A 26,839-nucleotide genomic window follows, 5' to 3' on the forward strand; every position below is an offset into this window, starting at 1 on the left:
TTCCATAAGTTGAGCTCATTTAAATCTGGACATGTCGTTCACATAATTTGGGAGATACTCTCATTACATGGACAACATAAAAAATGAGAACAACACTAGTGCTGCTACTATTATGGAAACAGCTCAAGTGTCGTTACTTGTATACTTAGAAATAAATTGTTATTAAATCAATAATATTTAATTTCTGAACATCATTTCTATATTTTCTAGGTAAAGTACTAAAAAGGGCACCAGTGATGTTTTTGTTAAAACAAAAAAAAATCTATCGTTATAGCTTCATTGATTCTAAGACAATGACAAAATAAATCATTCCAAATATTTTAAATAGTTTACATTTAGAAATGACGAAAGTAGTACATCATAACACCAACATCCTTTTCAATACTACAAAAGTACATCATAACGGTCAAAATTCAGCAGATGTGCCGTTTTATCTTCATCATTCATGTCTCTCACCAACTGGTACATGATCTGTACAAGTGATACGGTTATGTCCAGTTTTCAAACACCTACTACATTTATGAGACTTGTGCACCTCTTCGGCTGATTGTTTCTTTTTTCTTGGTGGACATCCACTTCCTCTTCGTGTCAACGGTCATATCACCATTCTTGATCGAACATTATCGAAAATTTCCCAATCCGCCTCATTTGGCAGTGGATATATATATTCAGAATAAGCTTGTTTCCCATAAGAAGAGCTATAAAATGGAAAGCAAAACCTGTAATAGTTATCTCCAATAGTTCTTACTACAGCAATTACATGTGCACATGAAAATTGGTCCAGATCAAATTCCTTACATGTGCATGTTCCCATCTCCAAATTAAGAATAAAACTTTTCATTTCATCACTCACTTGCATTTCATCTGGGCTAAGAGCTTTTACCTCTAAACCTTTTAACTTATTATATCTATCATACATCTTCTTCTCCAAAGGCGGGATAAGGTAGCTTGTATATTTTTCGACATCAATGCGCCTATCATGAAACCATCTCTGCATCCTTTCCCTGATATACTCAATCAAAGCAAGTATAGGAAATTCTCGAGCACTTCTCAACAATGAATTTAATGATTTTGCGTTGTTTGTGGTCATATTATTGTATCTGATTCCATTGAAATGTGCTCTTGACCATACTCCACGCTAACATCATCCTCTAAGTACCATTAGATTTTCCTGCGTAGACTGCACAATGCTTGCATATTAATCTCAAATTTTGTCAAACTATATGCCTCTGCGGTAGCTCTAAACAATGGCACAATATCTATGCGAGGAAATTTGCTCTTCAAGTTAGTTTGCAAATGCCATATACAATGTCCATGTTGTGCGTTAAGATAAACGCTATTGAAACCATTTGATATGCTGGTTGCACAGTTAGAAATAAAGTTTAGCTCGTCTGTGTTACCGATTATTTGTCGCAACTTCTGAAAGAACCAAGTCCATGAGTCATTGTTTTCTGAATCCATGATGCCCTACGCAAGGGGATAAATTTAACGATTTGCATCTTGGCATGTGGCAACAATTAATGTACCTTGATACTTAGATTTCAAAAATGTTCCATCCATACAAATTACCCATCGGATTGAAGAGAGGAATCCACGTATGCTTGGTCCTAATGCTATGAAAAATACATGAAATGTCCATCATTATCAGTTTCAATAAAGGTCAACGTGTCAAGATTATTTCTCTCCAAAACATGACAATACAATAGTAACTTTGCATAGCTATTATCAAGGCTACCTCGAACCTCTTTGTAAGCAAATTCTTTGGCCTAAAACGCCTTATGATGTTTTATAGTTATGCCAAACTCTCGACGAACGTCATTAATAATGTTTCTTGGTCTATACACTATGTTGACATCCTAATATTTTGGAGCTATTGTTTTCCAATTACCGAATAGGTAGCGTGTCTATTATCCCTGTGACGAACACTAATGGAGCAAATGTGATGGTCAGAAGATTTTCATATTTGAAAAATCTCAGATTCAGCTATGCTCATTGCCTGTAAACGCCAGTTACAACTTTCTTTAACACAAACGACTGTATGCACACTCTTATTTGATTTCTTCACTTTAAATTCAAATTGGTATTTCAGGGCAAGTAGCTGGAGTTTTGATATCAAAGCACTTTTAGTTGGAAATAGTTCACCATCATATACATCCTCATTTTTTGGAATCCTAATTGATGAACTCTAAGGAATTGAACACACGACTTGTGTTGAAGTACTAATAATGTTCTCTTCCATGGAGAAATCAACATTGTTTTCATCTCTCGGAGGAGATTTATCTTCGAAATCTTGTTGTTCGGAACTACCTTGAATTATATGCAAGTTATCTCAATCCACAAAGTTTCCTTCTACGTATCATTTTCATGATCGCCGTCATATTGCTCAACTTCATTTTGATTGCTCACATCTCCCTTTTCTACTTTACCATTAGTTTCTACTCTACAATCTCTTTCAAACTTGCTTACACTATCACATTCACCTGCAACTTTTGTTGAAATAGTCACGCAAAGAGGATTTTTTTAACAAATAGAAAGAAACCACTTCACTTTCATGTCACTGTTAATCCTTTGTGGTGGAATTGAAAACTTAGACATTCCGGGATTAAGAGACATCATCTCAATTTCATATAACTTTGAATCCACATTAACAAGTTATTGCACTTTGTTGTACAACTCTATATACGAAATGCTAGTTGGAACATAAAGAATATCCGCATTTTCTTCACCGTTTCCTATATAATCCCATATCCATTTGCCTTCTTCAGTCTTTTTAAAATCGACAAAATAGCATACATGTACCCATATCATTTCTACAAAATCTTTAGCTGTAAATAAAATAAAAAGTTAAATAATTTATTCAAGTATATATCAAAGTAATATGAAAATAGTTACCATATTTAAATTATCAAAGTAACCATAATATATTATCAATAACGGACATATCATAACAGATAACGATTGTACTGTCATTTTACATGGAGGATAACGACTGTAATGTCGTTCTCCACTACAGATAACGATTGGAGTGTCGTTATTGTCCAATAGTTGCGAACAGTACAAATATACACCAAATGCGAAAATAAAATCAACTAAAATATTATTTTATACTATATTCAACAATAAAAGTACCAATATAAATGAGATTTCTAAAAATACCTGTATTATTTCTTTAGATATAGTAGAGACTTCAATGTAGATAATATAGATATTAGATACCAAAATTCTTGTTTAAATGCTCAAAATATTGGAGAAGATAGATGAAGAATACAATGAATAACAAGATTTTAGGGAAGCAACCACCAGGAAAGCACATCGGTGTTTTTGTAGATGAATTGAGGGATTTAATTGTATTGAAAGGGGTATTTGGGTATTTTCCATGGTGAGGGTATTTTAGATATTTGATTTAATTTTTTTTGAAAGTGAAGGCTGTTTGACTAAAAAACATTGAAGGAATGTTATTTTACCAATAACATTGTTTAACTAGGCTTTTTTTATCAAATCCCCCCCCCCCCCCCGAAAAAGAGAGAGAGAGAGTGAGAGAGAAAGAGAGAAAGAAAGAAAAGAAAAGAAAGAAGAAAAGAAAAAAAGGAAGGAAGAACTGAAGAAGGAGGAAGTAAGTGTCAATTTCTTCATGCTTGGTATTTATTTACTTTATATCTTTAAAAATTAAGAAGTAAGTGTTTTATGATATTATGATGTTAATTTTTTAGGGTTCAATTTGTGGGTTTAATTTTTAGATTTATTGGAGGATTATAATTTCTTGCTTAAATTGCTTGATTGATTAATTTTTAGTTGAATCAAAGTAAGTAATACCGATTTTGGGCAAATCCTAGAATTTTTGTTTGGGATTCTTGATTAAATATAGTTTGTGAAAATTATTGTGGTGATGAAATACTCAAATAAAAGAAGGATTATGGAGCAAATGGAAGTTAGGTTGGTTGAGTTGTTGGCGTAGTTCTCACTAGATCGAATGATAATTATTTTTATGCTTGGAACGAATGTTATTTTGGTGAATTACTTATTAGTAAATGTTATTTATATTCATTATACCTGACAGTTTCTTATCTAGAATAAAGAATAAAGAATTTTACGATGCAATTATGTTGCTATTTTAAAAAGTGTTATCGGATTTCAAAATTTCTCAACCTTTTAATAGAGTGAGAATTTTGAGATAATATGTATAAACGGAAACATATATTTATGTGCAAACTATTCACTCACTGAGCTACAAGCTTAGCTCATATTTTGTTACCCCTTTTCTTATCAGATAGTGGCTGAATTGAGCAATATTGGAGCCTGTTGATCACAAGTTGAGCCACACATTGTCATCAGTTGTATAACTCATTTTGTTAGTTTAGACAGTTCATATTTTTAGGATACATGCATTTTTGTCATAAAATGTATTCATATCATGGGCTCATTGCATATTTGACATCTTTTAAATATGTTGGAAATTTAAAGTCTTTTTTAAGAAGTGTAAATTTTATTCATGGGTGCTCTATTTTGTATTTGAAGGGGCTGATGTACTCTATTTTATTATATTTCAGGTGGTTTTAGTCCATATTTTAGAAAAAACTCTGTCAAAATCTTTATAAAAATATGTCAACAGTTAAAGTAGGTCAAAGTTGCATTGGTAGTGGATCCAGCACTTAGCTGATATTTATCGACACAGGACACGTTTCAGGTTCATTAAGATGATTCGATACAGGTCGTGTCAATCTAGACAAGCTAAAGAACGTTAATATGTCGATACCGAGTTTTTCAATTCCACCAATGTGAAAAAAATTTGAGAATGGCATCAAAGTTGAGCAATGAAAACAAAGGAATTGATGATTCAATAGGTTGTCAAGATTCAAGACATAAATGTAGAGTGAGCAGTGAAAGCTGAGCTTTGCATGTTCCCTGAGTCTTCTAAATACTGAAAAATCTGTTATCAAGCTTTCAAAAATAAACAAACGGTAAACAAAGTTTTCCAGCCCCTGCTAATTCATTCACAGCATTAGAAAGTTCTTTTCAGTACTATTCCTCCGAAGTTTTTCGACGCAACATCCTCATTATAACCAAACTTTCATTTGTTGTAATAAATCTTTACTGTAAAAAAGTTCTACATCATTTCTCTAAAAAACGATAATCATAAATAACATTCTAGTTCCTCCCGCGTTAATTATTATAATATTCTCATACAATTTGGATGGCTAGACTACCAACTTTTAGCATCTGTTTGGGAGTAATTATTAAGCAATTTCAATCAATTTTTGCTTCTTCTTCCTTTTTTTTTTGTTCCCTTACTGTTGGCATCTGACAACTCTGATACACAATATTGTAACCATATTTGTATTTAGAGTTAATCTAAGTTGGCAGAAAATACATGATAGAAATATTTATCTACACTAACAATTAAAAACTCCAAAAAAAAGGGGGGAGTCGTAGGCTCCTATTGTGAGCGTTCGGTCAGGTTGCATGTTCAATCCGCGTAACTTGATGGTTGTATTTATTTTACATTGTTTAGTTTGCCCTCCAAGAATAGTCAAATATGACTGCTGAGGAAATGTGTATATGTAATTCTAACATTTAACAGGAGATATGGACAATTTTATTTGTTCTTGTCTTTTTTATAAAATAAATGAAGTCAAAAGTTGCAGAAAAATGGGACCCATTTATCAAATACCAACGGCCAAAATAACTATTAAAATCTTCAAAGAATTGCTCCCAAATAGGCGCCTAATATTAAATCCAATGTATAGCTGAGAATAAATTTATTAACATAAAAAGTATAAAACCAAACTTGATTAGTGATAGATTATCTAGTACTATCAAATCCTTTGCCAAACATGCCATTTGGAATAAAGAATTTTCTCTTTAAGAGAGAGAGGATTCAGTGATGGATTGTCCAATATTATCAAATGTTTGGCCATTTGGAATAATGAAGTTTTACAGTAAAAAAAGATTGATGATAGATTGTACAATACTACCAAATCCTCCTACCAGACATGCTAGTTGGTGTAAAAATGTTTCGAGCGGGGAAGGGGGTTTGTAGCATCTCTTTGCACACATTATTCAGATAAATACATTCCAACTCAATGTCTCCATTTTCATAAATGCCTCCCATAGTTTCACAAAAGACTACAAAATATTCATTAATGAAATCACAGAATCTTGACCTAAGAAAAACAAAAGAGGAACAAGACAGAACCACAAAAGAAGTTGAAAACTATAAAGCATTGATCATCCTTTTCATCTCAGCAGACCTCCTAGGATCTGCTTCTGCAGTGGCTCTCTCCGTGAGAACTTGCTTAATTCGACACATTGACTTCCTTACCTGTTCAATCATCACCAATACCCAAATCATAAAACACGACAACACGAGTCAAAAGAATTAAATTCCATATCATAAAGGCAACAATATGAGAAATCTCAATACGAGGAAGTCAAATGTCCTTTTTCACTTGCATTCTCAAACCTAACAGTTGTGCTAAAATTGTTCAACAAATCTACAAGACACGCAGTTGGGTGTTCAATTGAAGTATTATAGAAGAAATTTTATTTTCCCAAAAATATATTAAATTGGTACTTCAAGTCTAAATTAACAAAGTTCAAAGAAAGTAGTTGGATCTTTCCAATTATGGCCAAGGAATAACACCAAAAGTACTCATTTGCATAAAGCGATTTGACCAGGCAAACGCGTGTAGGAGAGGGCAATGTTTGCTTTCTACATCCTGAGAATTAACACTATAAAATTATTTCAAAAATCTTGGACGAGAGACAAAGCTACACCTTGGGAATACGCTCTGGATTGAGAAAGCGTAGGTTTTGAGCGTGAAGCATCTGACACTGTGTCATCAACATGTTCTCCTCCTTCAAGAGAACATACCAAAGCTTGTTAAGGTCATCCCAAGACTTGAGACGTAGTTCTGGAGCCTTCCAACTCCGACCTGAATATATTTATAAAATTCATTCTATAATTGATTTATGTCTACAAAAAAGACTCACGAAGTAAAACGACCTATTGAAGAATGGTGCTCTCGGTGATCAAGATCGATAAAATACACAGAGAGAACAAAAGTTATGTTAAAACATCTTACATGAAAGAGGGAGTAATTATACCTCATGCACACATATAAATGGTCTTTGTAATCCTTAAAAAGAATTGAGCTAAAATACCTTTAATTTTCAACCATACAACAGAGGCGACCAACCACGTGAATTTCACAAAATAAGAGCAGATAAAAATTCTTCAACAAATATTAATTAACTAGTCTGCATTGGTTGAGCATCATATCATGACTCATGAATACGGTGACATTCCGAAACTAAGAAAGCAATCAATTTTATCAGAAAGGGCTCAGCTCATGAGGAATCTATGCAACGTTAACTCTTGTAACTAAGAAATGGCAGCACTCATGATTGTAAAAGTAAAGATACACACACTATCCACCCAAAACTGAATGGTGCAAAGCACTTAGCACTCCAGTTATAGAGGTCATAAACATTGGCTGAATGGTTTCTTATCTTTCATGAAATTAAGTTTGACAACTTAAACAAGCATATGGAAAAGAGGAATCTCCGCAGGTGCAGACCAAATACCTCAGAAGCAAGTCTGGTGCTTACCAATCAAAAAGAAAAAAAAAAAAAAAAGTTTGTCGGGTGCTTGCTATTGCACCAGGTTCATAACAAGACATTACTTTAAACCCTGAATTTCAATCTGTAATAATCATATCTTGCAAATGTGATCCCTTTTTTTAAAAAAAAAATTCTACATTATCCATACAGCCATAAAATATAACTTTCACCTTTGACAAAATGTCAGGTTAGTCACGATTCACGAATTTCACCCAAAGGCTTCCAATCCAGGCAAGCTGTAGGACCAATACCTATGCAAGAGAAATCGTCTAACTTGGATATCGGTTGCTTCCCAAAATTTGTGCACATCATAAATTTCAGACATTTATCACCCAATAATAAATTTCAAATTGTTTGGAATGCATTTTGCATGTAATCAGTTAATTTATATTCTCCAGACCAATAACAATGGTACCGACTTTGTTAAGCAACAAAACACCTTGACAATAGTGCCCCTACTTTCAACATCTACAACTCATATAACAAGAGACAGTACAGACACTATTTTACTTCACGTGCAATGGAAAAATGAGAAATTAACAGTCACGTGAAGCACATAGAAGCTTAATATACGGGATCACGAGGAACATGAAGCAAAAAACAAAATATGGATAAGATTTCTCAACCCTACAACTACGTTGTCTATTTAGAAGAGCAATAACTGAAAACATGAAATCATATGCACTCGAACATCTGCAAGCTATTGTCTTTTAAAATGGAGATCTTGAGATTACCATTTTTTTTCATTATAACAACAGTCATGTCAAACTGGAAAAGAAATCTTTCTTTTATCCAACTCGATCTCCATCTGAAGATCAGATTGTACAAGTGTCAGACGTCACTCAATACTAATTTAGCAGTGAACGAGATGATATAATGAACATAAGGGACAAGAAAATATCATAGAAATGTTAACAGATGATAGCCTTAAATTGTAACCATAGCTCAGCCTTCTCGTTCCTGAGTTTTTCTCCTGATCTAATTAAGTAAAAAATGAATCCACGTGCATTGTAGGCAATAAAAATAAATAGAAATTAAATTTTAATTTTTAACATCAAGTAAACCAATTGCCACCTGATTTGATCTTTAAGTACTAATCAAAAGTCTGTTTTCAGCTAAACTGTGTTTGCTGAGACGTCAGCACCTCCACATTCTATTAGTTGGACATTTCCTGATCATTGTAGCACGAATTTAGTGCACTGGAACTTAATGCGTAGTTAAAGGGAATTCAATGGCAATTTTCAATTTTTCTTGGATATTCACACCATACCCCATTTTCAATCTTTCTTGGATATTCACACCCTTCAACATTTCATTTTTTCAATAGAATATGCATTGGACATTTCCTGATCATTGTAGCACGAATTTAGTGCACTGGAACTTAATGCGTAGTTAAAGGGAATTCAATGGCAATTTTCAATTTTTCTTGGATATTCACACCATACCCCATTTTCAATCTTTCTTGGATATTCACACCCTTCAACATTTCATTTTTTCAATAGAATATGCAGGAATATAAGAAAATTTCAAAAGACGTCTAACTAAATTCATTACCCCAAATATAAACTTTGCCAATAATCTAAAGTTCTTTCCTTTTAATTCAACATGAATACCTATGAAAATGGCCATCTTACAAAATTTGGGTAGCAATAGAAAAAGAAAAATCAAACAACATCTATACCCCAGTCGGATTAAGAAATTAACCCTTATAAAGTAATTGAAAGGAAAGAAAATTCACCATAAACAACAGGCTTTTCATCATCTGGGCTTCTAGTAGTATCAAAGAACTCCTCAAGTGGGTTGTGCTTAGATGCAGTAGAGAAGGAGGCGGCGGCGGCCCCAGCAGCTGAAGCTTCTGATCTGGCCGCAGCAAAAAGTGTCCTTCCAAACACCCTTGTGAGAAACATTCTTTCAAAGAATTGATATTTTCTGCCAAAAAAAAAAAAATCAGTAAAATGAACATGAACTTGGAGAAGTTTGAAAGCAAAATCATGAACCCATTTCGTTCTTTGCGCATAACTAGTAAATTTAATTATTTGAAGAAAGAAAACAAGTAAATCCTCTTGAATATTTTTGCAGAGACCATCACATACAGACTCAATTGAAAATAGAAACTTGCCTGTGGAAGATTAATGGCTGTGCTCAGCAGTGGCGGCTGCGCAGGTAAGAAGGGGAGAGAGCGACGAGGATGGTGTTGCCGTGCTGGCTGTTGATACTGGTGGTAATATTAGGATTTATTTTTATTTTTTATTTTAATTGGTAACGTTTGTTTAATTTTTAATTTAACACTCCATATTTTAAAATTCATTTTCCATCGAGTTCATTTTATTCATTGTTTGAGCCTCATTTTGATAAGAAAATATATTTTTTGAATAAGATTTTTTGAAAAATATGTAATTAAAAAATGAAAAGTTTATGAATGAACGTGTGATCGAAAATAAATTTAAAAAAATTGAGTATCAAATACAGGCTTAACTATATATCTTCTCACTAAAATAATTTTACAATAGCACACATAAAATTTTCCAACTTTTTTATTCATGCGTTATCTAAAAAATATTTTTCGCAAAATTTAATTAAAAAAATCTCTACCATATAAAGACTTGTTAAAGTAGAAAATAAAAGGAATTTTTTGCGATCTTGACCCCAATCCCAATCAACCTTGGTTTAAGGTGTAAATCATCCTCTCTCTTTTTCATTCGAACCTTGGTTTAAGCCTTAAGGTGTAACTCATCCTTTTACTACAATAAAACTTCGGTAAATTAATAATCTCGTTAACATAATAAAATTCTTGGTTCCTGACTTAAGCCAATATACTAGATTAACAACCCCGCTAAATGCATCAGATAACTATTTAAATTCATAAAAGTTCATGTTAATACAAGTTAACAAATTTTTAATTTAACGTTATTATTTTAGTTCTTTTTTTTTTTTTTCCAAAATATGCATCTAAAGTCTTTTACTTTCTTTACATGGATATTAATGTTCCCTCTTTAATGTTGAAAAAAATATAGGGAAATTTGAAAAGTTAATGAATTTCAAGGCACGAAAAAACTTTATCTTTTAAGAGATGTTTCTTCCCTATTCAACAAAGTCACAACTGGGGTATAATAGAAAATCTCTCTCAAGATACAATGGAGACGTTTGATTCAAATTGTGACTATTTGATCAAACCAAGAAAACACTCGAAAAGAACTGATTGATGCCAAGAGGAAGAAAGAAGAATATTTTTTTAATGTGTTTTGCAAACGAAAATTCGTCCAGAATTTATAGAAATTGAGGCAACCGTTTGAATAGGAGTGTCCCTTGAAATCTTTGTGTACATCTGTTGGAAGTGACTGTTAAAAACGAACAGATGTACCTATTCAAAGACTTTTGAAAATAAAATTCTCTTTCGGGCAGATCGATCCCCATTGCATAGCGGCAAATACTAGTCCGAGCGACAAATCATTCGCAAAACAAAAAATAAATACATGTAACATGATGAAAAATATCTAACATTTAATGTATGTATGTGTGTTCCTTTTTGTATTCTTAACAGATTAAATTTTAAATTTCACCACATTCAATATTTTAAAAAAAAAAAAAAATCCTACATGTATTATGATAATATATAATACAAGTTTTAAAAATCCAAAATACTCTATAAATTAATAAATATTCATTTATCAGTAAATTAATAACCCTTCTAAAATAATAATTTTTCTCGATCTCAACATTATTATTTTATAGAGGTTTTACTGTAATTTATAAATATAGAAGAAGTGAAGTCCCAATTTTCATTTAAATACGAACACAGCCCTTGTTGATCAATTCAACATCCACTGTCGTACCCTATTATATGCACGTGAAATTTAAATCGTGACATTTCAGTAAAAAAAATAATGTGGTAATATAAAATACAATAGAGACAATATTGAATTAAAATCAATACTAAAACAATCTCATTTTCTTCCTTGAGACCGTACATGTATATGTGTATAAATTATGTTGTAATAAAATATTATAATGGAGTTAATGGATTTATTTTAACGGCAGCATTGTAACTTCTAATTAAAAGTATTCAAATAGGCAAATCATTTAACAATATGAAAGAAATAAAAGTAATACACCAATTTCATTCCAAGAAATTTCATTTTTTTCATTATTTTAGTGGATGTAAATTAAGAAGACATATATAGTGCCTATTTGAATCACTTTAAATTCAAATTTTTAATGAGAATTCACATTTTTCAACTGTAACTTGTGCATTTAAAAATTTTGGTGACACTGTATATTTGTCAAATGAGAGATTTTTGACAAATGCCGTTTAAAATTGAATGGGCCATTACATTACCATGATAGTTGTTGTAATTGTCCCTCGGGGCATATTCCAGTAGTGCAAAGGATAGGAGCGAGGTAATCTCAGTCTTGTTGGCAACCGCAGTGTGAGGGTTCGATTCCTGAAATATGGAATTAGACTCTTTGTGGACACCAATGTATATGCAAGCTCTTGCTCCCTAGCCTGTTGGGACACATTTCACGATTTACCTCCCTCATGATATTTCAGGTACAAGGTGGTGAGAGCCGGTTCAACATTTTTTTTTTGTTGTTGTTGTAATTGAAGTATGCCAAGGTACGGACCTATCATTTAGACTGCAAAAGCCTTATCAATGCCATCAGTCAATGCGAGCTCACAGTTGAAGGAAATGAAAACTCATTATCTTGCAATTCAGTGAGTCTCAAATAGGAGCATAATTAATAGAAAAAAAAGTCTTACATATATATAATTGAAAAAAATAAATTATATTACTGATATTTGCCAAGTGAATTAGAATATAAAAATATTCAGAATATTTATATCATATTATAAATTAACATGACATCAAAAAACTATTTCGGAATGGTACTTATATACTATTTATTTCTTCTTTTGTTTTTGTTTTTGTTAGTGCACCAAATTTAAACAATAATGTTATCTAACGTCACTGTCATTCTGTGTTAGAACACCAATGTATGTGATGTTATATTATAGGTTCAATTAAAGGTGGAAATTATATGATTCATTTAGTTGAATATATAATTTAATGTCATTACTATCATCTAAATTGGTAAGCATTACTCGAGTTTAAAAGGTTATGAACTAATAGTGCAATTTACATTTTTTTCCTTTTAGCTTCTTTTTTTGATTTATTATTATCAATAATATATTAAATATCATATTAAAGGAGAATCATTTTTTGAACGATTTTAATCCCACTATAATTCAATTATTTTAATAATATATTATTTTTCGTTTTTCAATATGCAATAAATACCACAAAATCTTTGTCATGTATAAATTTTGTGTTATTAGTTCTCAATTAACTAACATTAACATCAATCTAAAATCAATTGATCTTGACTTGGTGAATCTTGATCTATATGAATCTAAATTTATTATAAATGAATTTCTTTCTATTCATATATTTATAAATTTTATGAGTGTTTGAGTTCATGTATTAGCATTTAATTCTTATGTACCAAAATGCAGTATGAAAAGGTTGCTTATTTATAATATTTCATTATTACAAAAAAATTGAATATAAGAAATTGAGTTTTGATAGTAGAATTATATTCTCTTAAATTTTTATTCTAAATTTTATCTTTTAAAGTTTGTTTGAGACTCATAAAATCTTTCTAATAAATTGATATCAAATATTACTCTTAGGGTCTGTTTGATTGTGAAAATGAAATTTGGGTGGAAATAATATGAATTCTAGAGAATTGAATTACCTAGAAATTGTTTTCCTGGGAATTGTAAATTATTGTGTTTGATTGGTATAATTTTTCACGTGAAAAATGTTGAAGTAAAAGTGTTTTTAAGTGTTCATTTGACTTTGTTTTATATGAAGATTTTCAATTTAAGGGATATTAACTTCTACCATTGTTCCTAGGATTTGTTTCCATTGCCAACAAAAAAAAAGGAAAAAAAAAATCAAAAAATCATCTATATTTTGGTGTTCTTTTGTCTTTATTTACATGAAAATTGTCAATTTCAGGGATGTCCTCTTTTACAATTATTCCTAAAATTAGTTTATATTGCCAACAATTTAAAAAAAAAAAAAAGCAAAAAAAAAAAGTTGGAAATCCAAAAACCACCTACCCCTCGAAAAATAAAAGGTGGAAAATCACGCTTTACGATGTTGTACCTAGAAATTCATAGAAAATCAATTCCCTGAAAAATTTTGTCAATCAAACAAGATAAAAGTGAAAGTTGGAATTCGAATTCCAAGTTTCACGAAAAATTTCGTACAATCAAACGGGGCTTCACAGTACTTATAAAATATTTCAAAATAAAGCTTGATGGTGGAAAATTCGTCATTTTACGCAAGTCAAAGTGGACGGATTCCGTGTGTAGGACCGTACGAGTGGGAAACCAAAAACTCTTCGAAAAGCCAAATTTTCACATCAACTGTTCATTTAAAACGATTATGTTTTTGTATTATTCGCAGGATAACCAATGAATAACCGTTTGCCCTCACCATACACCCTTCTCACGCCATTCGTCACACCCAAAAGGGTTTCTTCTTTCTTTTTCCATAAACTCGCACACATATACATGTGAATATCTACATACAAAGACTCGCAGTACTAGGATTCTTGATGGCAATAGCCCTTAATTAGCGGATATTCTACAACACACTTGTTTTAAGAACTTTGGCTCTAGCCGGCTAGCCCCACTTAATTTCTATTTCTTTTTTTTTTTTTCTGGGCTTTTAATAGCTGGGATTGGGATTTTTAGTACATGCAAATTAGTGGAGAAATGGGCTTTTGCTCAGGGATGGCTGTAGTTTATTTGGTTATACTGAATTTGCTTGAAGTTAATGGTGAAATTCCGACAACCCTTGATGGTCCCTTCAAGCCTGTGACTGTTCCTTTGGATAAAAGTTTCAGGGGAAATGCAATAGATTTGCCAGACACAGATCCTAGGTTGCAAAGGAGTGTTACAGGGCTTCAGCCTGAGCAAATTTCTGTCTCTCTTTCTTCAACTCATGATTCAGTGTGGATTTCTTGGATTACAGGTTAGATAATTACTCGCCTTTTTCTTCTCATTTGGTTTTGATTTAAATAGAATGCAAGAGATACGTAGGATCGGACTTTAACCATCTTATATGAAACCATAATTTCAAGTTTTATTTCAAGAATATACTAAGATTAAGTTGGTTTTATTGAATATTATCATCTTTGTTTTGACGGAATAATTGTTTTAATTTATAGTTTAGCTTGATGAATTTATTCAAGAAACGGCAAACTAAAAATTTGGAGTTGAATTATTTAATTTACAGGGGAATTCCAAATCGGTGACAACATTAAACCATTGGATCCGAAAACTGTTGTGAGTGTCGTACGTTATGGGAAGCTAAGGTTTCCTATGATTCACAAAGCAACTGGCCATTCTCTTGTATACAATCAAATGTATCCTTTTGAAGGTCTTCAGAATTACACTTCCGGAATTGTCCATCATGTTCGTCTTACGGGTATGGTCGAGTTGAGTCTTGTCGTTCTAATATCGGGATTCAATAATAAATCTAACTCTCCACTTTGTTTGCCTCAGTTCTTGTAAAAAAATATCTGGCTTATATGTGCTTTTGTTATAACGATATTGCAGAAATGATTTATTCCTGTTCAACTATGACGTTAGACATCTTATTTATTTATTCAAATTTAGTTTCAATATGTCTTCTCATACGAAAGCATTCATTTTTATTTTATTTTTTTTATCAAAGGTTTCGACGTGCACAATTTTTATTTGCTCTGGTATCGTGTTGAACCATGTCATATAAAAGTTTAGAAAGGGGATTATTTATTTGCCAAAGCATATTCAGACATTAGAGCTTAAAGTTTGCTTCATCTCCTGAAGGGTTAGATCCCAACACATTATACTACTATAGATGTGGAGATCCTTTAATACCATCAATGAGTGATATCTATTCCTTCAAGACAATGCCGGTTTCTGGTCCAAGAAGTTACCCGAGTAGAATAGCTGTGGTAGGGGACCTCGGTCTCACTTACAATTCTTCTTCAACAATCAACCATTTGAAGAGAAACAAGCCCGATCTAGTTCTGATGGTCGGGGACTTGTCCTATGCTAACTTATATCTTACGAATGGGACCAGTTCAGATTGCTATTCTTGCTCGTTTCCAGATACTCCTATACACGAGACCTATCAGCCTCGTTGGGATTATTGGGGAAGGTGAAAATCTAATCCCTTATGTCAGTTTGAAATCTTTTCTTGAGCTAACAATTTAAGTCATTATGAACTGTATGACAGAATTTCATTTTAAGTTTCATAATCTATTTTTTATTTGTATAGTCTTTAATTTGCTTCTTTAGATCTTTACTATCCCAAGCAATCATGATTCACGCTCTCTATCTCTCTCTTCAGATTTATGCAGCCACTGGTTTCTAAAGTTCCGATAATGATGGTACAAGGGAACCATGAAATTGAATTGCAAGCTCAAAATCGGACTTTTGCATCCTACAGTTCTCGATATGCATTTCCATATAAAGAAAGTGGATCTTCTTCTCCTTTCTACTATTCTTTCAATTCCGGGGGCATACATTTTGTAGTGCTCGGTGGATACACTGCATATAGCAAAACAGGTAAACGAGTCTACTTGTTACCATTCACTCTATCTAGCTGTGATACGGTTGGCCTGAACCCATGGCTTCTCCATTGCAGCTGATCAATACAAATGGCTGCAGAAGGATCTGACTCATGTTAACAGAGAAGTTACTCCATGGTTGGTAGCTACATGGCATCCACCCTGGTACAGCAGTTACACAGCACACTATAGAGAAGCTGAATGTATGATGGTAGCAATGGAAGATCTACTGTATCGGTATGGAGTCGACATAGTCTTTAATGGACATGTAAGTTTTCGAGGCCTTTATATTAACAAATAGGTGAATACTGAGGTCACAATTGCTAAAATCTGCAGGTCCATGCCTATGAGAGGTCGAACAGAGTTTATAACTATGCCTTGGATCCTTGTGGTCCTGTATACATTACAGTTGGAGATGGAGGGAATAGAGAGAAGATGTCAATTACACATGCTGATGAGCCAGGTAAATGTCCTGAACCATCCTCCACGCCAGATGAATTTATGGGTGGATTCTGCGCCTACAATTTCACATCTGGTCCAGCAGCTGGTAAGTTTTGTTGGGATCGACAACCTGAATATAGTGCATACAGGGAAAGCAGCTTTGGCCATGGAATTCTAGAGGTACCTGCTCTCTCTCTCTCTCGTTTTATATTAAGACTTAATCCCTACTGTAGAGAGCTGTAAGACACGAAAAGGAAATTGAGAAATGAGCAAAGAGCACACAGATTTTATAGTGATTCACTATAACCAAAAAGAAGAATACAAGTTCTTTAACTCATACACCTCTCTTACAAACACTAGACGACCCTTTAAAAGTCCTTAATATACTATAATTTCATAGTAGTATAACCATCTAGGCTGAAGCATATTCAGTTACTGGAGTTCTCTGCTGTTAGCGTGACTTAAATATTTTCTAAATGATTAACATAGATTAAGGGTGACACGAGTATTTTGTTATGCATTTAACTTGCAGGTTAAAAATGAGACACATGCTCTTTGGAAATGGCATCGGAATCAGGACTTGTACACCAAAGCTGGAGATCAGATTTATTTAGTAAGGCAGCCCAAAAGATGTCCAGTCGAACCAAAGGTAATTAAACTTTGGGGAGTAGAAAAGCCAAAAAATGTATTTTATGGACTATAATGGATTTTCACTAACTGAATCGATCAAATACCATTTCACTTGCATGTAGCTTGACACTTGAAAATTTTGAGTAATCTTAAAGAAAAATCTACATTACTGTTGTCATTCTTTTGTAAGGGAAAAGCTATAGAATTATGAAATAGACGAGTCTGTTGAATTAAATTTTTCAATAGAATGTCAAATACTTCCGATTTTCCGTTCTTTTATTGAAAGCCCTTCAAGTACTTTCCACTTTCTAGTTGGAAGGCATTGCTCGATTGCTTCTAAATTAAACACTCCCGTATATATATATTCGTAGGTTTCATTACTTAACCGTTTAAGAAGTTCATGCCATTTTCTCTTGAATCTCAAGGGTTCCTCCTAGTGGCAAGTTCTGTGTATGAAATCTCAAGGACGTGTGGATCAGAGAAGGAGCAGATGGAATATGAGTTGCAGTTTGGATATGACAATTATATTTGTGAATTTAGTGCAGAAACATATATATTGAATTATGATATAGTGAGAATAACAGAAATTTTGTTGATGCTAAATCACGTGTGTAATTTTTGAACTTCAAATGGAATTTCCAATTCAAAATATACGAACTTTATTTTTTAAATGCATTTGCCCGTGTTTTCTAAGTTTGTGTCAGATATTGAATTGTTGAACCACCTCAAGTAAAAGCTTGAATTGTCGAATCTGTTTAAACTTTGTCTTCAGTAATGAACATTGAGTTTGCAATCATGAGAAGAGAATGAGAATGGTAACCGAGGAGCAAAACCTGAATGACCTGTTCTAGTGAGGTAGATTATATTTTACTGTTGAAGCCTAGGCTTCAAAATGAAGTTAGTTACTATGCTGCTAGGCTCTACATGGTTTGGAATGTAAATGATAAAATGAAGAAACATACAGGGAACAAGATTACTCTTATTAACAGGTCTGGTGAAGCATTAGATTTTGGTGAGTCAGGATCTGTGGATCCTATCTCCGGTGTTATTCCTCCACCTCCATACAAAGGTGCAGTGGTCGTTCCTGGTGGTGGTGGCTGCGTCACACCTGTAGCTGGCGTTGTTCCTGGTACTGATGTCCCCCCTGGTGCGACCGACCCTCCTTCTGTGCTGGAAAATTTCAATATCCAAGTCATTGGAATTTCAGGCATGCTGTTATAAAAAAAACAAAAAAAAAACAAGTGAATTATCTGATAGTACTAGGCTAGAGTAGATAGAATGATGAATAAGATTTTAATCTATTTTTCTTTAATACTGCTTATTACTCAATCCTCACTAACAAACATGCCATAAAATCCCCTGTCCTCAAAAATCTATACATCAGTAAACTCTTGTGCTAAATGTGCAAACAAATTCCCTAGCAGTGCGAGAACGTGAGAATTGTGTGATTTGAAAGGAGGATAAAATAAGTTATATTTTAAGTTAATAGCACATTCTCCATTTTTCTAGTTGGGAGCAAAAGCAACTTTAGGAAAGTAGTAAAGCATAAAGAAAAGAAACCACTATAGTATTATAAAGAAATACAAGAATAAACAAGATTCAAGAACATACCTTGGAGATGATGGATAAACGCAGGATCCATAGCCTGAATACAAAAACCCCATATCATAGTCACAAAAGAAAAAGCACAATTTATTTATTTATTATTCATTTTATTTTATTTTTTTATTTTTTTGGCACGAAACGTGCAGTTACACTGAAATACATAAGCATGTGTGTAGATAGAAATGGAGATGATGTATAGCCGGCTTAATTATAGGTTTTATTGAATTTTTATTCCACTTCTACTTTGATACACTCGTTTTATTAGTATTGCTGGAACAAGAAGATGATGAGGATCATCAAGAGACGCCAAGCTAATTGGGAAATGCAGATGTACGTACCCATTCCTATCTCCAAAAATCTTACGCAAAAAAAAATAAAAATAAATAAATCGATAGAGGGAGAGAGAGGTGGTACGTACTGGGGTCAGTTTTGGCTATGGTGGCAGTGCCAAAAAAGTAACAGGAGGCAGGGTCACTGCCCCTGCGCTGGTAGTAACTGTTATACGCAAATGAAGCATGTGCTTGAATTGTGTTGGGCAAATAGCATAGCCCAGAAGACTGAATGGCTGCACAATCTGCCCCAGCTGCACAGGCAAAGTTTAAACCTGCTAGCATAGCCTGCTCACTTGCGTCACTCCTCACCACACACCAGGTGGCTTCCACCATCGAAAGGGGTGCCCTGTTGGGTATACTGGTGGTGCACAGAAGGAATAGCAGTGCCACCACCACCGTGGACGGTGGTGCTGCCATATCTGGTAACTAGAGAGAGGGTGGTTGGGTGGGGATGGGATGGGATGGGGGCAAGTGGATTCTCTGTACAGTTTAGAAAGTGGAATCGAAATGTGGGGTTATAGCTGTGTTTTCTTTTACTTTCTGGTTCTTTCTTCGTTGTGCTTTCTCTTTAAGGTTTGAACGAATTAATTGAGGAGTTAAATGTTTAAATCATATATGGTAGTTTGGATTGCATGGCGAAGAAATTTAGTGGTGGAATTTTTAGTTTTGCTGATGTGATCATATTTGGCCATTCGACTGTATAAGATTCTATTTGGGAAAGACAGAGGAAAAAACACAAGGACAATTGCCTGCAAAATTAGTAGCCTCAACATGGTCTGAACGGTGAATTAGAACGGCGCTAATCAAGGGTTCGTCTTGTATGACTTTTTAGGAGTAAAAAATTAATTTTAAAATTGAACCTTGTTATATATACATCAAGGCTTATATAAGAAATTTCATAATATCTACATGACACTTTATCATTTATCAATTTAAAACATAGCCAATTTTTCAAATCAATATTTCCTCCACATCATTTTCGGTAACCGCTTACGTACCATTTTTATGTACTAGTAGCAAAAATTTTTAACATTAAGGAGTTATTTTTGAATTTATCTGAATAATTTTTAGAAGTGCTTTACTGGACTAAAAAAATTAAAGACATCCACCCATCACTAGCCATGTAAATAAGTCAAGCCAAGACTTGCAGCTCGTGTATGGCCCGTAAAAAAATGGCTTGGGCCACCCAGCCCTGCTAAAGCTCGAATGAAAAATTTGAGGCTTGGCTCGAGCCTTGTTGAGCCGAGCAGGCCCTTTTTTGTTTTGTTTTAATTCATGAAATTCTTATTTCTTTTTAATAATTTAAATTTGTGCAATTTATACTAATTATAGATTAAAAAGAGTTACAATCGGCTACAATCAATGTAATTGGAGTTAAAATTGTACACGAAATAAAATATTTCTTATACAATTTTTTCCAAATAAGTGAATTTAAAAACTACGTAATTAAGTCAATAAATTAATTTAAAAACTTACATTATCCTATCATTTGATCTGTTGCAATTCTTCGGCCATTATGCTGTAAACTTTTTCTCAAAGACGTAATTTTGTTCATTTCCAGTCCTTCAAGAATATTAGAACCTCCAATATGTCTACTTTTAGTCTTAATTGTTCGTCTAACAAAATCCTATCACCTAAACTACATACAGCTTCCAATGCTACCGTAGACAATGGAGGTGTTAGTAAATCACATGCAATTTTTATATAATTGAATATTGTCTTTCGTTACACATTATGATAGAAGAACAACTTTTCTAACTCTTTTAGTTGTAACACACTATGAATGTTCATGCACATATATCTAACAAATTCAGAGGAAATTTCAAGATCTGTACTACAAACATCTATCCTCTAAATATGGATAAACTAGAACTAAATGAGGGTGCACTAGTATTGGTGTTCAAAAAGTTCTATTTATCATTAGATTTCTTGTAGTATTTCATGAAGATGTACTTTGGGAATTACAACTGCTATGACCTCTTTTTTCAACATAATATTTATACATTTCATATATTAAATATTCTATATATACATGTGATAATTCCTCATTTGTGTAATTTGAAATCTCCTATTTTAATACTTTTTGTGCTAGTTAAATGAACTCGGGGGCCATCACCGATGCTAAAAGAAATAAAGAGAGCAACTCTTCTCAATATTTGTGAAATTTTAACTCTATAGAAATAACTATATCAACAAAAATTGGCATAGTCCTATATTTATTTAATGTTTGTATAATGTAGAAAAAGTATTGTAAAACAAGTGATGATGTAGGATAATAAACACTGCTACAAGCATTTGTGGCATCAAGAAAGGGTTTTAAGAAATTCTTCACACGAAATGCAATAGACTAATTTCATTCTTTCAAATTATGTTCGGGTCCATAAGTATGCTTACTATTATAATATAATGAAATAACTTTATCATATTTTGTAATATAAGATATGTAGAGTTTCATTTATGTGTTACATCAGTAGCAAATGATTTCATTCTAAGCCATGTTCTGTATACAAAATTTCTCGATGGTGACACGGTAACGAAATTTATAGCTTGTCTAATTTTGTCTAGTTGTCTTCTAAATATGTTCTAAACAATCTTTTTAGAATCAAATTGATAATGTGACATACACAAAGCCGATGAAAAAATAAACTTTCAAATGTAGGGTTTAGATTCGTAATAAATTTTTCAATACTGAATTTGTTCATACTAGCATTGTCAAAAGTAAAAGTTCGTACCATTTCTTGCATACCCAATTCTCATATAATCTCTTTAAAATAATGTATATGTTAGTGGCATTATGTAGATATTTCACTAATCTAAATACAGTCATCCTTTTTATATAAAATCCAAAGATGATCAGTCCAAAGGTGACCAACCATGTACATACCTACAGAGCTACCTGATGTGCAGGCAGCTACACGGTTGCTTGAAGTTGTGATGCCTGCTTGTACGCAAGCAAGCAAGCCAGCTACTTGCTTACACGAGCCATTTTTCGCCTTCATGTAAGCTGGCTCGGTGTGACTTGTCAAGTCACACGGGTTGGCTCAGGCTTGGGCTATTGACTAAAGTGAGGCTCTGCCCCAACCTTAGCTCAATTGACATGAGCCATGAGTAGAGTCAAGCCAGCTCAGGCTTTTTCTTATTGAGTCATTGGCTATCCGAGCCGACAGGCCTAATTGACATCCCTACCCACCATAATAATTTTCTAATTTTATACATTTCTTATATTTTCCTCAAACGGATGCATAATTCTTCTGACGATTGTCTTCCTTCTTGACTTGTACTTTTGTAGGGGCAACGTGTCCAATAGATCTTGGCTTATCTCACGTTCACTGAAACTTTTTTTGCGCACATGAACTAATTGTTAGAGCATGTGGTCAATCTCCGATGGTGGAGTGGGCGATTACAAGAACTCCGCAAGTCAAGTTAGTCTACGTTTGAATATATATTTGGGTAAAGGATTTGCTTTAGACATGAGTCACTTAAGTAAAAAGGGGTTCGAATCCAAGAAGCATAGAGAGAAAAATAAGAGAGCAAACTTAAAGTTTTGAGAGTCTAAAGTTTGCATTACCTTCAAATGACACAATGTAATAACTTTTACAGTAAAGGGGATAAGTATCTTTGGATAAAGTGAAATGTACTCCATCGTAACGGCCGAGCCACCTTGTCTTAGGTGTCAATTGGTTAGGTCCTATTCTTAGGTTTACGACCGTATGCAGCCCTATGTTTGACGCATAGAGACTAGACTTGATAGGCTACCTTGATATAGTGATTGTTGCAGTAAGTTGTCACGTCAATTATTTATGGAAGATTTTGGATAGAAGATCCTTGTACCACCTCTAAATCCCTCAACTCTCCACGAGGTTTCGACCCTTAACATGGTTTCGGCCTCGCTATAAGTGTTTGGTCAAATTTGGTACATTGGACAGAAAGATGTGAAGTGAAGGTTTATGTTTGCTTGTTATATGATTGCCACGTGACTAATACTAATCAAACATTTGTTAAACAATATTAGAACTTGATTAATAATTTTAGCCATGCATATTTGACTTTTCTTTACATGTTACCTTTTTATTTTATTTTATTTTTTAAATTATATTTATGCCTGGCAAAACACTACAGATTTCCTAGAATTTTTAAAGTTGAAATTGGGCAATTGACTAAGTGGTCCTAGCGATCAAGTTGAATGAGAGTCTGTTTGAGAGTGATTTTGAGAATTGATTTTTTAACCGTTAGGAAAAAAGTGGAGTCCACCTGTGAAAGAAAAAGTCAAATATGACGGCTGAAATAGTGAAATAACGATCAAAAAATCAATTTTTTGGATAAAAAAATCGGGCCCAAACAGGCCCTGAGACCTTCGCTTGCCTACCATATTAAAGTTGTGTAGTAAATTTGAGATTACTTAAGTTAGATTTTCGCAAATTGGACTTCCAATCAAAATTTTGTAACATCGTCGTGTACATTTAATGCTTGTACTTGTAAAACTAAATTAGTATTTTAAAGTGAAAAGTTGATGTGACGAGTTGAATAGACAAATTTATGCATGAAAATTCATATAAATGATATAAGTAACATACAAACCGTTAGTGGGAGGTTTGCATGATGGTCATAACTCCAGTGGCAGTGTGCATTTCAATAATTGGATTATTGTATTTGGACTATGAACGGTTCCATCATCACGAATAGAGTAACATGCTTGTGTATACTTTTCGAATTAATAAATCTCTCGAGACATATTAACGTCAGATACTCCTACTCTCGTGTTGAGCTAGAGTTCGAAACCAAAACCTCTCCATTGAGATAATTAAGGCGAAATCAAATATAAATATCAGATGGGAGCCAAGTAGGACAGGATTAGAGAGCCTTAGGCCTTTTGGTTAATTGGACTAGGCTGCAATGTAGAACGTATTATGCAAATCAAGGGCCGAGATGGTGTCACTTCAACCCTAGTCCCAATCCCAATCCCTATTTTAGTAGCAGGGTCCATGCCGAACCTAGCCAGCCTTTTGGCCGTCAATCGTAGTCCTGCAGCACCTAGCATTTTTCAAATTAAAATGGATATTAAATCCTTTGAAAAGTCAACCCTTATCATAAATTAGAGTTAATTGTTCCAATGGTCATTGAACTTAGGTCCATATCTTTGATTGGTCATTGAACTTTAAAATGTCGAGTTTTGGTAACTGAATTTAGGTCCATATTTTTTATTAGCCACTAAAATTTAAAATGTCTAGTTTTGGCCACTAAACTTTGAAAAATGTTGAATTTTGATCACTAAACTTAGGTTTATGTTTTCGATTGGTCACTAAAATTTAAAATGTCGAGTTTTGGCCATTGTAAACTCTATATTTTTCAAAGCTCATAGTTATATTAGTGAGTAACATACGGCATATTCTAAAGTTCAGTGGCCAAAATTCAATATTTTAAATTCCAGTGAACAATTTAAGACATGGACCTAAGTTCAGTGAGCAATCGAAGGCATTGACCTAAGTTCATGACCAAAACTTGACATTTTAAATTTCAGTTATCAATCAAATCAAAGATATTGACCTAAGTTCAGTAACCAAAACTCAACATTTTTCAAAATTCAGTGACCAAAACTCGACATTTTAGAGTTCAGTTGTCAAACAGTGATATGAACCTAATCTTAGTAACCATTGAACAATTAACTCCATAAATTATTGAAATATATGTACAAAGAGTAATAGCCTCAAATCGCAGTATCTCTCTCTCTCTCTTCAAGAAATCCTTGCCTCATCACCATGACTCATATCCTTCCTGCCGCAATTCATTTTTTTTTTCTGTGGAATTAAATTCTTTTTCAGCGCAACTTTTATTTAATGTAATTGGTATTATATTGTATATATTGTGAATATGTATGTTTTCAATTCTTCATCTTTACAGGGAATTGATGTTTGTACGCACAAATTAATAGCGTAAATCACTTGTCTCTTTGAATTTTTCATCTGAAATTTGTTTTTCATGTTGAATTCAATGTATTTAGTGTTATGTTCCTGTTTTCCTTAACTGGGTCTAACGTGGAAACCAAAGGGAAAAGGATAGAGAAAGGGCTCAGGCTCGGACCGGTGGAAAAGGCAAGAATAAAGATGACGGTTTGACCCCAGAGCAGCGCCGTGAAAGGTAGTTCCCTTTCTTTCTTTTTAATTTTTACCTTGCTTTCAGAATTGTAATGTTCTTTTTTTCCTTGGATCCTCAATAGATGTAGATCATATTTCTTGTCTAATCGTTAGTAATTTTTGTTGATTTTGCTCAACTTTGAAGTTCTAATGCAAATTAGGATCTGATTTCTTAGTTTGCTTTTCCCCCTTCCAAGATCTTCCCAGATTTGACTTTATTGTTAGTGTTCTTTGCCAAGATTCTATTTTCGATATTAGATCTAATCTTTAAACCTGGATTTTCTTTAAAGTTAGTACATAAATTTCAGTTCTCCTTTTCTTCTCCAAATTTTTATAGGTAATTTTTTTTTAAATCCATTGATTCTTAATAAAAAAGTCACCTTAGTCAAGAAGTGCAGGTACAAGTCTTTTACATGTTTTCAAATTTTCGAACTACATGTATGAAATGTAAATTATGGTCTAACTTTCTAACTACATGTGTTTCAAGATGTAATCTGTGTTATAATTTGGTTCTTTACTTCTTTATAATCATTTATTAAAACCCATATAAATATACGAATTTAGTTAGGTAGTGTCCATATCAGTGGTCTGATTTTGATTGATTCACCTTTGATTATGTCTTTTATGTGTCTGGTTATATAGGGATGGAAAGGCACTTCAAGAAAAGGCTGCAAAGAAAGCAGCACAGGCTGCAGGGGGTGCCGATGCTGGAAGTAAAAGCAACAAGAAATAGGACATTTCTTGTTCATGAGTTTCACAATCGACTTTTCTTGCTTATTCTGAGCTTGTTGGCTTTTTCCCCTTGATTTTATGTTTAATATCTGAAGGATCATCTTAATTACAATGTGAATGTAAAACCATGATGTTTGTCTGTTTTTCATCAATTTAAAAGTATTTAATGATTTTTGTTTGTTTTGTATCACATAGTTTAGATTTGTGAGTTGGCTGATGGTGATAAATAAATTGGATTTGGCTCTCCATGTTTGTTGATCTTTGTGATTCCCACTGCAACCTAACCCTTTTTTTTCCCAAGTAATTTGTCAGGTTAGTGATGACTCTTTCACTCACCAACTTCTTGTGTATTTAGTGGCCGTTTGATACCCTTTATTCTACAAGTACCAAATGGTTTACGTAATTGTTTACCGAATTGACAAGTGGCGGCCCCCTATTGGAGGGCTCCTCCAATAGGGGGCCGCCACGGCTGTTTGACACCCTTTATTCTACCAAATTTATTTTTTACAACAATGTAATGAGCCCACATGTATGCTGTATTCATGTTGACAAGAAAGAGTTGTTTATTAATTTTATGGTATGTATATTTCCAATTTTCCCCTTTGATAAATGCCTGGTTACAAATCGAAATATGGGAGAAAGATTGAAGGGCAAATAAGTAAATTTCATGACATACTGAGGGCAAACACGGTATTTAGTGGTAAATGGGTGGATTTTCAA

The 26,839-nt window shown here is 33.3% G+C and overlaps 4 protein-coding genes across 8 annotated transcripts; 1 reads left to right on the forward strand and 3 right to left on the reverse strand.

Moving 5' to 3' along the window:
- Positions 1–384: 384 nt before the first annotated feature.
- Positions 385–1,461, reverse strand: LOC111380962. The gene is made up of 3 exons (XM_023004646.1): positions 1,228–1,461; positions 605–1,138; positions 385–471 (listed from the first exon to the last, which is right to left on the reverse strand). Exons 1-3 carry the CDS (start codon positions 1,459–1,461, stop codon positions 385–387), a joined length of 855 nt encoding a protein of 284 aa, XP_022860414.1.
- Positions 1,462–6,056: 4,595 nt separating this feature from the next.
- Positions 6,057–9,865, reverse strand: LOC111380959 (39S ribosomal protein L47, mitochondrial-like). The gene is made up of 4 exons (XM_023004642.1): positions 9,740–9,865; positions 9,359–9,549; positions 6,775–6,932; positions 6,057–6,319 (listed from the first exon to the last, which is right to left on the reverse strand). Exons 2-4 carry the CDS (start codon positions 9,525–9,527, stop codon positions 6,212–6,214), a joined length of 435 nt encoding a protein of 144 aa, XP_022860410.1. The 5' UTR covers positions 9,528–9,549; positions 9,740–9,865; the 3' UTR covers positions 6,057–6,211.
- A 4,221-nt stretch (positions 9,866–14,086) lies between these two features.
- Positions 14,087–26,364, forward strand: LOC111380956 (purple acid phosphatase 15). 4 transcript variants are annotated; one of them, XM_023004634.1, is made up of 9 exons: positions 14,141–14,663; positions 14,928–15,119; positions 15,503–15,836; positions 16,029–16,246; positions 16,326–16,516; positions 16,585–16,891; positions 24,972–25,019; positions 25,289–25,391; positions 26,030–26,364. In XM_023004634.1, exons 1-9 carry the CDS (start codon positions 14,387–14,389, stop codon positions 26,118–26,120), a joined length of 1,761 nt encoding a protein of 586 aa, XP_022860402.1. In that variant the 5' UTR covers positions 14,141–14,386; the 3' UTR covers positions 26,121–26,364. The 4 variants fall into 4 exon arrangements, 3 of the variants coding, with proteins under 3 accessions (XP_022860405.1, XP_022860404.1, XP_022860402.1); XR_002700263.1 differs by lacking the exons at positions 24,972–25,019; positions 25,289–25,391; positions 26,030–26,364 and adding exons at positions 17,222–17,338; positions 17,745–17,922 and having other exon boundaries at positions 14,088–14,663; positions 16,326–16,485; positions 16,585–16,869; XM_023004636.1 differs by lacking the exons at positions 24,972–25,019; positions 25,289–25,391; positions 26,030–26,364 and adding exons at positions 17,222–17,338; positions 17,691–17,922 and having other exon boundaries at positions 14,088–14,663; positions 16,585–16,869.
- LOC111380957 (major pollen allergen Ole e 10-like) lies at positions 18,119–19,948 on the reverse strand. Of its 2 annotated transcripts, none has more exons than XM_023004638.1 (3): positions 19,343–19,948; positions 18,931–18,964; positions 18,119–18,531 (listed from the first exon to the last, which is right to left on the reverse strand). In XM_023004638.1, the coding sequence occupies exons 1-3, from the start codon at positions 19,671–19,673 to the stop codon at positions 18,240–18,242; spliced, it is 657 nt and encodes a 218-aa protein (XP_022860406.1). In that variant the 5' UTR covers positions 19,674–19,948; the 3' UTR covers positions 18,119–18,239. The 2 variants fall into 2 exon arrangements, with proteins under 2 accessions (XP_022860406.1, XP_022860407.1); XM_023004639.1 differs by having other exon boundaries at positions 18,119–18,489; positions 19,343–19,947.
- Positions 26,365–26,839: the final 475 nt, after the last annotated feature.

Source organism: Olea europaea, unplaced genomic scaffold, assembly GCF_002742605.1.
Source record: "Olea europaea var. sylvestris unplaced genomic scaffold, O_europaea_v1 scaffold2236, whole genome shotgun sequence".
NCBI classification, from domain to species: Eukaryota; Viridiplantae; Streptophyta; class Magnoliopsida; order Lamiales; family Oleaceae; genus Olea; species Olea europaea.